The 13,977-nt window shown below is 41.4% G+C and overlaps 1 protein-coding gene across 4 annotated transcripts in view; it reads left to right on the top strand.

Moving 5' to 3' along the window:
* The window catches only part of LOC140733653 (uncharacterized), a 167,316-nt gene that overhangs the window by 67,001 nt on the left and 86,338 nt on the right, over positions 1–13,977 (top strand). For 3 of the 4 annotated variants that reach the window (XM_073057269.1, XM_073057268.1, XM_073057270.1), the window contains exon 7: positions 7,390–7,537. The exons of the other annotated variant lie outside the window; for it this stretch is intronic. In XM_073057269.1, coding sequence (XP_072913370.1) covers positions 7,390–7,537 — 148 coding nt within the window. The remainder of the gene's footprint in view (positions 1–7,389; positions 7,538–13,977) is intronic. 4 annotated transcript variants of the gene reach the window in all.

Below are 13,977 nucleotides of genomic sequence, written 5' to 3'. Positions count from 1 at the left end.
ACAAGTGAAGTGTCCGAGACAACCTCCCATGGTTATACTGCACCAACTCCGATGCTTCCAAGTAGCAGGTGGCAACACGGTCTGCAGCCAGATCAGCTCCTCTGAACCCAGGCAGGATCCTCCGACACATCGGCGGGCTCCTCCAATATCCCGACTTGCTCTGTCGACACCTAGCCAACACCTTTTGACATTTTGGCTGATCCCTTTGACACTTCAGTTGGCTCTGCTGCCAACACCAGTCCAGCTACTCCAATCACTGATGGAGAAACCCGACAGTACTCGATGTTCTTGGAGTAAAATTGTCTTTGGATTGTAAAAAAACAGATTTTACAAAGAGAAGTGCACCTTTGTTTGGTCCCTGACAGGCCACTGTGTTCCCATGCGCCACCACCTTACTGGATTTCCCTAATGATGAAATCAAAAGCTTTAGTAAAGTTAAAAATGTCCATCTATCGTTGGCGGGTGCTTTTTCCCAGCCTTTTTGTTGGGGTTGCTTTGCAGAGAAGATCCCTAGATCCTAAGATTGACAGAATCCATACTTAGTTCAAGGAGCAGCATTACAGCTACTGAGAGGAGGCACTTTAAACGAGTGCAATCACTTTCCCTGCAGCAGTCTTCACTATTTACAATGATCAGATTGTTCAAGGTTTCTAACATCTGCAGAACTTCTTGTATCTATTGATCTCTGTTTTGAATTAACTTAATGATTGTGCTGCACATGAGTAGAAAATTCCCCAAGCTTTAATCCTGTCTGTGAAGAAATTTTGCTTTAGATTTTTATGCCCTATCACTTATTCTAAGACTATTTAATTGCAGTAGGACAAATTTATTCTTGTACTTAAAAAATCCTCTTGTAATATGAATCAACATGCCATTTATTTTCCTAATTTCTTATTTTATTTATGTGACACTTAGTGAACTCATTCTAAAAGTACCTTATACCTTGCTAGTTTTGCTTCAGGTGACACGTTTATCTGTGTAATAATGCTCTTTGTTATTTTATTATGCTTTAATGATTTTTGGTGGAAATAAGATTACTTATTTTCCAAGATAACCTGGAATGCAGTAATAGTAGGTCAATTATCAGCCATTTGGAACAGGACTTGTCTTGAATCCACGCATAGTTGGCCAAGCTTAAAATCTGAAACTAGCTGCAAATGAGATGGCTGCACACATGCACTACATCCCATCTTTCAGTTTATGCCAAGCGGGATCTGCAGCAATAGAGTCATAGAAATGGACTCTTTGGCCCAACTAGTCCATGCCGAACCATTAATCTACCTGGTTCCATCATCCTGCTCCTGGACCATAACCCCACCATACCCCTCCCATCCAAGTACCTATCCACATTACTTTTAAATGTTGAAATCGAACCCACATCTACCATGTACGTGCCCTGGCAACTCCTTCACTCAGAAGGTGGTGACAATGTGGAATAAGTTCCTCTTAAACATTTCACCTTTCACCGTTAACCTATGACCTCTAGTTGCAGTCTTACCCAACCTCAGTGGAAAAAGCCTGCCTGCATATCCCCTTTCTATACCTCCCATAAACCTCTGTCATATCTCCCCTCAATCTTTTGCGCGCCTAAGCAATAAAATCCTAACCTATACAAACTTTCCCTATAACTAAGGTCTTCAAATCCCAGCAACAGCCTTGTAAATTTTCTCTGCACTCTTTCAGTCATATTTACATCTTTCCTGTAGGAACATAGGTGACCAAACTGCACACAATACTCCAAATTTGGCCTCGTGTACAACTTCAACATAGCATCCCAACTTCTGTACTCATTCAGGCTAATGTGCAAAAGCTTTCTTTACAACTCTATCTACCTGTGATGCCACTTTCAAGGAATTATGGATCTCTATTTGCAGATCCCATTGTTCAGCCGTACTCCTCAATGCCCTACTGCTCACTGTGTAAGACCTACCCTGGTTGGTCCTCCCAAAGTGCAACGCCTGGCACTTGTCTGCATTAAATCCTATCTGCCACTTTTCAGCCCAGTTTTCCAGCTGGTCCAGATCCTGCTGCAAGCTTTGATAGTCTTCCTTGCTGTCCACCACACCACCCATCTTGGTGTCATCCACAAATTTGCTGAGCCGTTGTGGTGCTCAGACATGGTGGTTTTGTCACATAGTGTGGACCTTTGTACTTATCAAGAGAGCTCTCTTCCGTGATCCTGATTATAGTTTACATACTGTCAAAAGCCAACATTAATCAGGCACTCGAGATATTGAATGCTGCCATCACCAAACAAGAAACTTCAATCAGGCTTGTTTGAAGAAATCTCTGCCTAATTATCATCAGCATATAACCTACAGCGTCAGGGGTGCCAACACACTCAACCACAGCTGTACTATAGTAAGGAATCCCATCTGCTTTAAATGTGCGATTAGGGAGAAAAGAATAATGAAAAAAATCTACCCATGGCCTACAGCTCTCCCTGCTGAATCCTCGATGAGCCAAAGCCTCAGCTCCCCACCCCAACACTCACACATAGACCCAACTTCTTTTTATTGGCTCTTGTCAAGTGCCTAATTATGCACAATCCAATTCTCCATGCAAATTTGCGTGGAAAATGTTCCGACTGCCCCCGGCTCGCTTCTTTTAAACTCTGTCTCCCTCTTCACAATCCAAATTCTGCTTGGGAACAATTCTATGCACAACAGATGTTCTGGAGGAATTAACTTTATTTCTGTGTAATTTATTTTAAAGTTTTGAATATTACTTACTATTTTAGAGTTCTTTTCATTTGCTGTTTCTATTTTTTCAAATAATATTTTGATGTAGTTGGACTGTTTTTTTTAAGCATCCCAAAGAGTGGTGATCTACCAGGGCTTTCAGAAGGGTGGTCTCAACAGGGTGTCTGAGAAATTCTTGTTGATTGTTGCCCAGTGTTCCTCAAGGTTTGACAGTTAATGCAGAGAGTCAACATGGCAAAGTCAAAGTGGAATTTATTGTCATATGCACAAATAAATGTATGTATGCACAGGTGAAATGAAAAACGTTCTTGCAGCAGCACTTATTGATTGATTGATACAACACGGAATAGCTCCTTCCAGCCTTTCGAGCCACGCTGCACAGCATTTCCCGATTTAACACTAGCCTAATCACAGGACAATTTACAATAGCCAATTAGCCTGCTAACGGTCTTTGGACTGTGGAAAGAAACTGGAGCTCCCAGAGGGAACCCACGTAGTCATGGGGAGAACATACAAACTCCTTATAGACAGCGTTGGGAAATGAACCTGGGTCGCTGGTACCGTAAAGTGTTGTGCTAACCACTATACTACTGTACCACCCGAATCTTATACGATGCTATGTGCATCAAAGCACGTAATGTAACATCATATGGGTGGCATTCACAGGAAAAACATTCATTAAATATGAATTATAAACAATTTTTCCAACGAAACACAATTAGAACAAAAGGAGTGGACTTTAGTGCAGGGTGGTCGAAGTGTTGCTAAACTGTAGTGATTTGAGTTTTGCCCGTTGGTCAGCTGCTTGCAGAAGGAAAAGGAAAGTCCTAGTTAGTCGGCACCCTGAACAATGAGTCTAGGCTGTAGGTTGGGTCCAGCATAATGCAGCCCATGGAGAGTGAAGTTACTAAAAAATAAATCGTACAGCAATGTCCGTCACACTCGCTGAATCAATAGTGGAGATGCAGATATTGATGTCAGGGATTTACTGAAGCTGCTGCCAGTATTTCTCACTGTTAGGCTGCACACTCAAACCATTGGCGCAATATGAATGTATCTTTTGCCATTGACTTGATAGAAGACTGCTGGTGAGGTGTTGTTCATGGGCCAGCTGCTCTGACTGTGCAACGCGGCACAGAAGCTGGAGATGGTCTGGATGCCACATTCCTGTGTAACTGATCTGCTCTTCTGACAGAGCACTCAGCAATAGGCTCAGGCAATGACAGAAAATGGCTTCTAAGATGCCAGATGCCCTTTGCAGGGCCCCATACATTTTAATAAACTTTGGTATATTTAGGTGCAGATGACTTGTATGCATCTTTTAAAAAATCCTAATGTTTTTAGCTCTGGGCAGATGGGGCTCATGAGCTATGGTTAGCAGCTCATCTATGAGAAGGAAAACTCTGATTTCAAACTTTCACTGCCTTGTGGCTCTACCTACTCATGGGGAGGCTTTGGGAGTAAACCCTGAGGAAAAATCTGGATGAAGTCCCTATGTTGAGTTCAACGCTGACTGGCAACTCATGTGATGCTGCTGGTGCCAAACTGCATTGGTCTCCGCCGTTCCTTTGAATTCATCTGTTTGGAGAGGAGGAGCCTGCTGCACGGGCAACAGCTTGCTCTCCATATCGTACTGCCCAGGCTTGTGTATCGACTGATAGCATGCACCAACAATGCAGACAGCTAGGACACAACACCCATGGTTGACCCCGACTAACGAATATTTTAAATAACTTGCAACGGGTGTTTTTAATATTTAATTTTTTAACATTATTTATATTTGGAACTGTTTTAGAACATGCTTGATATTCAAATACATTTAAAAAGCACTTCCAAGGTCTTTGCAGCAGGAAATTGATGCAGGATTGAAGCCTCAGAAGCTGCCATCTAGAGTCCAGGTGATGCAACTTTTGTGAGGCAACTCAGCACCATTGGTGTCCATTACTGACATGGAAACAGCTTAGGAGACAATTGCAGGACCTAATCATAGAAATGGTATGAGGTTTGCCATCAAGCCGTTAGATGTTCACTAAAGATTGGGTGGTACAGTAGTGTAGTGTAAGAACATAAGAATTAGGAGCAGGAGTACGCCATCTGACCCATTGAGCCTGCTCAGCCATTCAATAAGATCATGACTGATCTGGCCATGGACTCATCTCCACTTACCTGCCTTTTCCCCAAAACCCTTAATTCCCCTACAATGCAAAAATCTTGTCTTAAGTATATTTACTGAGGTTGCCTCCACTGCTCCATTGGGCAGAGAATTCCATAGGTTCACCACTCTCTGGGAAAAGCAGTTCCTCCTCATTTCTGTCCTAAATCTACTCCCCCGAATCTTGAGGCTATGTAATAGCGATTAGTGTAATGCTATTACAGCGCCTGGACCAGGTGTTCTATTCTACCGCTGTCTATAAGGAGTTTGTACCTGTGATGCCATGAGTTTCCTCTGGTTGCAGTTCATCCCACTTCCAAAGATGTGTGGTCACATGGGTGTATTGTTGGGCTTGTTGAGCTGGAAGGACCTGTTCCTGTGCCGTATCTCTCAAATCTAAGTCTAAAGATGACTTTTGGTTAGGTTTATGAGTTCCAGACTGATTTTTTTTTCATGGTATAGATGTAACGACCACTGAAAAATACATGTTAAAGTTCATATTCCTGTTATTTCTGCAGTAATACTGCAGAATTTTCAAAAAGTAAAACATTCTTTACGATTCAGTATCTGATTGTGTTATCTCTCTCACCCAATTCCATAGGCAATTCTTATTTCTTTCACAGTATTTAGATGTGATTTGTATTTCCTGGTTGGACTCTGTGTCATCGTGTTTTTTTTCTGACTAATTGAAGAGCTGTTGCTTCCCCTGTTTACAGATGTTGCTCCCATTCTAGCATGCAGTGTGCTGAAAAAACACAAAATACACTTGTGGGCAGTTGTAAGCAAGGTGAATATTAAGTGTTGTTGGTTTGTGACTGGCAGCAGAATTCAGGCTTGTATATTATCCGGTAACAAAAAAAAAATGCTCATTATTTGTCTGCAGTAGAACTATTCTGCCCTTGCTCAAAAGCTTCCATGTTTTCTTAAGCTAGGCAGATAGGTAGACTCCAGTCCTGAGTTTTAGCTTGAAGGCGGTCTTATTGATCGCCAATGCAATACGGTACGTAAGGATCTGAGTAAAATGACAATACTTCTCGTCGTCCTCATGAAAGATAGATTCAAATATTTATTAAAATTCCTTTGACTCATAAAAATGCTTCTGATGAATGAATAAATATACAAGTGATTATAATAGCTAACGAGATGACAAAGGTTAATTGCTTAACAACTCGATAATAAGTAATCAATAACAGCTGTAAACTTCTTAGTAAGCAATGAGATCTAGTAGCTAGAAATAAATTAGCAAACCAAATCGGAGGGACAAAAGAAGAACAATTATAAACAATTTCTTACAGAGGGTCACCATTTGATCATAGCAAATGAAGCTGGCTATGAATTTTTCTGCATATTTAGTAGAATATCAATGATAATGATAGAGATGAGCTTTGTTTGTCACGTGTACACCAAAATGCACAGTGAAATGTACCGTTTACATCAATTATTAATACAGTCCAAGGATGTGCTGGCAGCAGCCCACAAGTGAAGGATCAGAGGGATCTTGGGGTCCGAGGCCATAGGACACTCAAAGCTGCTGCCCAGATTTGCTCTGTGGTTAAGAAAGCATACGGTGCATTGGCCTTCGTCAATCGTGGGATTGAGTTTAGGAGCCGAGAGGTAATGTTACAGCTATATAGGACCCTGGTCAGACCCCAATTGGTGTACTATGCTCAATTCTGGTCGCCTCACTACAGGAAGGATGTGGAAACCATAGAAAAGGTGCAGCGGAGATTTACAAGGATGTTGCCTGGATTAGGGAGCATGCCTTATGAGAGTAGGTTGAGTGAACTCGGCCTTTTCTCCTTGGAGCGACAGAGGGTGAGAGGTGACCTGGTAGAGGTGTATAAGATGATGAGAGGCATTGATCATGTGGATAGTCAGAGGCTTTTTCCCAGGGCTGAAATGGCTAGCATGAGAGGGCAGGGTTTTAAGGTGCTTGAAAGAAGGTACAGAGGAGATGTCAGAGGTAAGGTTTTTACGCATAGAGTGGTGAGTGCGTGGAATGGGCTGGCGGTGGAGGCGGTTACAATAGGGTCTTCTAAGAGACTCCTGGATGGAGTTCAGAAAATAGAGGGCTATGGGTAACCCTCGGTAATTTCTAAGATAAGAACATGTTCAGCACAGCTTTGTGGGCCAAAGGGCCTGTATTGTGCTGTATGTTTTCTATGTTTCTAAGTGTAGCCGTGTTTCTAGCACCAACACAGCAAGCTCACAACTTAGTAACTGTAGCTTGTACGTTGGAGAAACCTGAGGAGTCATGGGGAGAATGTTAAAACTCCTTACAGATGCAGTATTATCTGGTCTGAAGTTTGGTTGTAAATTCTCACAGTCAATATTCTGTATATTATACACCTTTGTTCTTGAATTAACATTAGTTGATTACAATCTATTCATGTTAACAAAATATTGCACTTTTATTTGGAATTATATTAATTCAATTTTATTAGCTTTCAGATTATAGAATATTGAAAGTAATGCTCTGTTACCCAAAATGATCAGAAATATAAAAACAATAGTTTATTTGTTTACAACCTGCAGGGAATTAAGAAGATTTCTCCAGAACTGTATAAAAATTTTAAAAATCATTATTTTGGTGATGAGATTGTGACTTGCGTACAACTTTGCTCCATGCTAAAGAAGAAGCAACCAAATGGATACTATCACTGTGAGACCACACTTGCTGTGGGTAAGTACATTTGATTGCATTTAGTTAATGTGAAGTTCTGAATGTATTTATTCTTTACTCGGGAATCTCCTCTGCTATTGTACAAATTATAAAATCTAATCTTAAGATGAACCACGCTTAAAAGCTGAAGGGTCGTCAGCCCAAATTCACAGTACTGTATTTGTCAAAATGGAGCAGAATTTGTAAATTTGGCAGGAGTAAAGGATGTTGAAAAGGGTGCGGGTGTGGCGAGGGTATACAGTACTGTGCAAAAGTCACGTACGTATATATAACCAGAGTGCCCAGGACTTTTGCACTATACTGTCATTGACAACGTGGAGTGGAGAGAGAGTTTGTAAATCTGGCAGGAGCAGTGGATGATGGGAATGGCAAGGGTGGAGCACCATGAGAGTGTTGTGGGGCAGGTGGCAGAAAGGGAGTGCCGGGGCAAGGGTGGGGGGGGGGGGTGGCATAGGTGCAGCCAGCCCTGAGGAACAAGGCAAGATAATTTGAGTCCAAACAATTACGCCCTATCCTCATTATATGCGGTGGATACGTTCCTTGCAGTCGACGCATAATGTGAATAATTATTTAAATGGAGAAAATAGGGATGCTTTCCGGAAGGCTTCCTAGATATGTTTTATCTGTAATTTATTCACATTTTCATACCAATACGACACAAAAGCAGTACCACAAGGCAACATTCGTATTATATTTCATCAATTTAAGGTAATATTCAATGTAATAAATCATAGAAAGTTAACATACTAGGGTGTACAGTACTCATCAACAGTGACAGGTGTGTTCGCTCCAGGAGATGAGTGGTTGTTGTGTCGGGCAGCCTTGCATGCATAAGGTGGATGGTTGTGGTCGACAGGATCATATCAGGCACAGCAAGGGGTGAAGGAAGACGCACAGAACTCTTAGAACTGCTGAGAGCAGGAGATGACACCGGTTTGAAGAAAGTGGTGAGGGTTGTTTGCGTGGCAGCATTTTGTTTTTCAGCATAAATTTGCTTGTAGGGAAGAAGGGTTGACGGCAGGGAACGACTGAACTGCTGACTCAGTTCTAAACTTGGGTCCACGTCCATCACCATTTGTGCCAAGTGTTCCGACTTCCACCATTCCCTCACCGTTGGTAAACTCCCGGGATTTTCAAAATCATCTGTTGCCTGCAGCATCTGAGAGATACTTCACCATAAAAAAAATACGCCTTGAATGTGGATCACACCTTGGTCAAGTGGGTGAATCAGCAATGTTGTATTAGGCGGCAGGAAACGCACTGTTATGTTAGGATGAATGCTGTCCAAATGTTTAGGATGGGCTGGCACATTGTCAAGCAACAAAAGAACTTTAAAGGCAAGTTTCTGTTCCTGGCAGTAGCGTCCCAGAGCTGTGTTACCTTCAGCTGATGCTGCGCTGTTTATAATTTCCTACTTTTTTCAAGTGTTAAAGCAGTTCTCTGCCGCTTGGCTGATGGCCCAGGACGTGACATCGGATGTCTAGGAGGCATAGTTAAATATTTCAAGCGCAAGATCGCACATCCACACCTTGCCAAAACCAGTGCGAGACTGGCGGGAGTGAGACTGTGAGGCATGTGCACGTGACTTGTATTGGTGGGAAAGCGGTACTTCTCGTCCCAATAGTGAGTCTGTGAGATGTGCGCACGTGACTTGTATTGGCGGGAAAGCAGTGCTCCTTACATAACTGTGCGTTTTGGACGCATATAAGGAGACGTTGGTAGAAATAGCTTCCTCGCATAACTGTGAATCTGCATTGTATGAAGACGCATATAACGAGGTTAGGGTGTAGTTTATTGATCATTACAAACTGTCTCTCTGGTGCTTCCAGCTCCCCGCCTCTCCCTGCCCCTTTTCCCAACCATAATTCCCCTCACCCTGCCTCCTTCCCACTCTCTGTCCGCAACAGGTACATAAAGTGTAAAAGAGAGGTGAGAGTGGATATCGGACCGCTGAAAAACAATGCTGGAAAGGTAGTAATGAGGGACAAGGATATGGCAGATGAACCGACTAAGTATTTTACATCAGTCTTCACTGTGGAAGACACTAGCAGCATGTTGGAAGTTCCAGGTGTTAGGGGTCATGAAGTGTGTGAAATTACCATTACTGGAGCGAAGGTTCTTGGAAATTGAAAGGTCTGAAGTTACATAAGTCACCTGGACCAGATGGACTACACCCCAGGGTTCTAAAAAAGGCTGCTAAAGAGATTGTGGAGACAAGAGTAATGATCTTTCAAGAATCACTAGATTCTGCAGTGGTTCCAGAGGACTGAAGAATTTACAAATTTCATTCCACTCTTCAAGAAGGGAGAGAGGCAGAAGAAAGGAAATTATAGGCCAGTTAGTCTGACCTCAGTGTTGGAAAGATGTTGGAGTCGATTGTTAAGGGTACTTGGCGGTACGTAAAATAGGCTGTAGTCAGCATGGTTTCCTCAAGGAAAAATCTTGCCTGACAAATCCGTTGGAATTATTTGAAGAAAAAGCACGCAGGATAGACAAGGGAGAATCAGTTGATGTTGTGCACTTGGATTTTCAGAAGGCCTTTGATAAGGTGCCACACGCGAGGCTGCTTAACAAGCTATGAATGCATGGTATTACAGGAAAGATTCTAGCATGATAAAGCAATGGCTGATTGGCAGGAGACAATGAGTGGGAATAAAGGGAGCGTTTTCTGATTGGCTGCCGGCGACTAGTGGTGTTCAACAGGGTTTTGTGTTGGGACTGATTCTTTCTATGTTATATCTAACTGGTTTGGATGATGGAATAGATGGCTTTGTTGCAAAGTTTGCAAACGATAGGAAGATAGTTGTAGGGGTACATAGTTTTGAGGAAATTGAGAGGCTACAGAAGGTCTTAAACAGATTAGGAGAATGGGCAAAGAAGTGACAGATGGAATACAGTGACAGGAAATGCATGGTCATGCACTTAGGTAGAAGAAATGAAAAAACTGAGTATTTTCTAAGTGGAGGAAGACACAAAAATTGAGGCACAAAGGGATTTGGGGGTCCCTAAAGGTTAATTTGCAGGTTGAGTCTGTGATGAGGAAGACAATATGATGTTAGTATTCATTTCAAGAGGACTAGAATATAAAAGCAAGGATATAATGTTGAGATGTTATAAAGCACTGGTGGCCTCAAATGAAGTATTGTGAGCAGGTTTGAGCCCCTATCTTAGAGGCTAAAACTGGAGGGGGTTTATGAAAATGATTCAAGAATTGAATGGCTTGTCATATGAAGAGCATTTGGCTCTGGGGCTGTATTCACTGGAATTCAGAAGAATGAGGGGTGACCTAATTGAAACCTTTCAAATGGTGATATAGAGGATGTTTCCTACGGTGGGAGTGTCTTAAGACCAGAGGACACAGCCTCAGAATAGAGGGGCGTCCTTTTAGAAAGGAGATGAGGAGGAATTTCTTTAGCCAGAGAGTGGTGAATCTGTGGAATTGTTTGCCACAGGCAGCTGTGGAGGCCAAGTCTTTATGCATATTGAAGCAGAGGGTGATGGATTCTTGATTGGTCAGGGTATGAAGGGATACAGGGAGAAGACAGGAGATTGAAACCGAGAGGAAGAGTGGATTAGCCATGATGAAATGATGGAACAGACTCGATGGGCTAAATGGCCTAATTCTGCTCCTATATCTTATGGTCTTATAGAGACCCATACCAGAATCAGGTTCATTGTCAAATACGTGTCATGAAATTTGTTTAGTTTTTTGCGGCAGCAGTACAGTGCAATACATAAAATAATAGTACTGTGTAAAATGTTTTAGGGTCCCTATCTATATGTACAGTAAGGCACTGTAACTCAGTGTGAATTTTACAATCATTGTTTTCTTATTTTTATATATTCTTTAAAAATATTATTTTTATATATTCTTTAGAGTTATTCACCATTGAAACAGACCTATCAGCCCAACTCATTCATGCCAATGAAGGTCATGCCAGAGTTTGTAATGCAAAATATTATATTTAAGCAGTTACCTTCTTCAACCATCTCTCTCATCTGCAGAACTTTTGAGGTTTTTTTTCTGTTGGCCATAGTTATCTTTCTCTTACCAGTGAAATCCTGCTTTTGATACGATTTACATATCCAGTCACCTGGAGTTCCATCCTGGGGCAAAGGAAGTCTGATGTGCAAATGAAAATTCAATCTCAATAAAACTGCAGATGCTCAAAATCTGACTATGAACAGATAGTGCTAGAAATATTCACCAGGTGAGGCAGCATCTGTGGAAAGAGAGAGAAAGATCAAGATTAGCTTTATTTGTCACATGTTCAAAGTTCAACAAGTTCAAAAGCAATTTATTATGTAAGTACATATACATTACCAAATACAACACTGGGATTCATTAAATTCATCACAGAATAGTAACCATAACAGAATCAATGAAAGGCCAAAACCACTTGGGTTCATCCTGTGTGCAAAAGAGAACAAACTATGTAAGCACAAAGTAAAAGAAATGATAATAAATAAGCAGTAAGTATCAAGAACATGAGATGAAGAATCTTTGAAAGTGAGTCCATAGGTTGTGGGAACATTTCAGTGATGGAGCAAGTGAAATCACTAGTAATTTCAAGAGGTTGCGCTAATCACTAAGCTAATCGTGCTGCCCGTAAAGGGGATAGATCCTTAATTGGAATCCTTCTAATGAAGGGTTTTCAATTGTCCTTCCATTTATGTTGCCTTCCATTGAGCATTTCCAGTGCTCTCTGATAAGCTGTCAACTCCACTGTCAAATGAATTTTCAGAAACAAGTCCATATTAATAACACACAAGATAGGAAAGTGCCAGCTGCTAATGGACAAACTGAAAATGGTCAAATGTTATTCAGATTATCAGGGTCAGAATGAAGACTGAAATTGCTCTCTCACCTCTGATTTATAATGCTGTTGGTGCATTTATGTCCAGAGCATTTTACAAGTAAAATTGTTTGGCACTCCTATTTATTGTAATACTGAAGAAGTGGCCCATGGTGAGAATTGAATTTCAGAGAAAATACTGAATTGTGTGGTACAATGGTGTGGACCATTATTTAAATGAGGAGAAGGCTTAAACTTCAGAGGTGCAGAGGGACTTGGGAGTCCTCGTGCAAGACTCCCTGAAGATTAATTTACAGGTTGAGTTTGTGGTAAAGAAGGCAAGTGCAATGCTGGCATTTATTTCAAGGGGAATAGAATATAAAAACAAAGAGATAATGCTGAGCCTTTAAAGGACACTAACCAGGCTGCACTTGGAGTGTTGTCAACAGTTTTGGGCCCCATATCTCAGAAAGGATGTGTTGTCATTGGAGAGAATCCAGAGGAGGTTCATGAGGATGATTCTGGGAATGAAGAGGTTAACATATGAGGAGCAGTTGATAGCTTTGGGCCTGTACTCACTGGAATTTAGAAGAATGCGTTGGGATCTCATAGAAGCCTACCGAATGTTGAAAGAACTAGATAGGGTGGTTGTGGAGAGGATGTGTCCTATGGTGGAGGTATCCAGAATTAGAGGGCACAGCCTCAAAACTGAAGGATGACGCTTCAGAACAGAGGTAAGGAGGAATTTTTTTTTAGCCAGAGAGTAGTAAATCTGTGGAATGCTCTGCCACAGACTGCGATGGAGGCCAAATCTGTGGGTATATTTAAGGCAGAAGTTGATAGTTTCCTGATCGGTCAGGGCATCAACAAATGTGGCGAGAAGGCAGGTGTATGAGGTTGAGTAGGATCCAGCATCAGCCATGATGGAATGGCAGAGCAGACTTGATGGGCTGAATGGCCTAATTCTGTTCCTATGTCTTATGGTCTTATGTCTTCTTACAAGCCAAAGGCAAAAGACCCTAATGCAAAAATGCTAATCAACATTGATTTCTTAACTATTGCTTAAAGCAGGTTACCTGGTTTCTTGATTTGATTGCTATTAATGGAGCTTTGTTGCGTGAATGGTGACTATCACCTTTTTCTATCTTGAAATTACAACTTGTGGACTTCACTTAAAATTGTGTGCTTTTGGGACATCCTCAGATTATTTCCTGATCCAAATATATTAGTTCTGCCAGGGGAAAAAATTCTTTATTTCAAGGCCAGTTGTTCAAATTAATTAGCAGTCTGTTAAGGTGTCTGAGAATTCTGATTAAATATCTCCTTGTTGTGCTGGTAGTTCATCACGCAAGTGTAACAAAGGAGTAACAGTTTCCAATGTGCATGCTTCGCAAACAAAAAAATCTTTTTTTTATCATAGGCAGATAAAATGTATTGGAAATAAAGTATTATGCACATATAATACAATTAATAATATATGTACACATTCTTAAGAATCTGCGTTGAAAGGGTGGCATTTGACTCACAAAATAATCTTATTCAAGCTCAACTATCTTATGAATCAAGCAGGAAGTGGCACTGTTGCTGGCAATGAGTTCACTTGGCAGCACACTACTTTGTACCACTGCTGTGGTTTCTTTGTGC

This window comes from Hemitrygon akajei, chromosome 9 (genome assembly GCF_048418815.1).
Source record: "Hemitrygon akajei chromosome 9, sHemAka1.3, whole genome shotgun sequence".
In the NCBI taxonomy this organism is placed as follows: domain Eukaryota; kingdom Metazoa; phylum Chordata; class Chondrichthyes; order Myliobatiformes; family Dasyatidae; genus Hemitrygon; species Hemitrygon akajei.
Note: the sequence above shows the minus strand (reverse complement) of the source record. Positions and strands in the feature narration are given on the sequence as shown.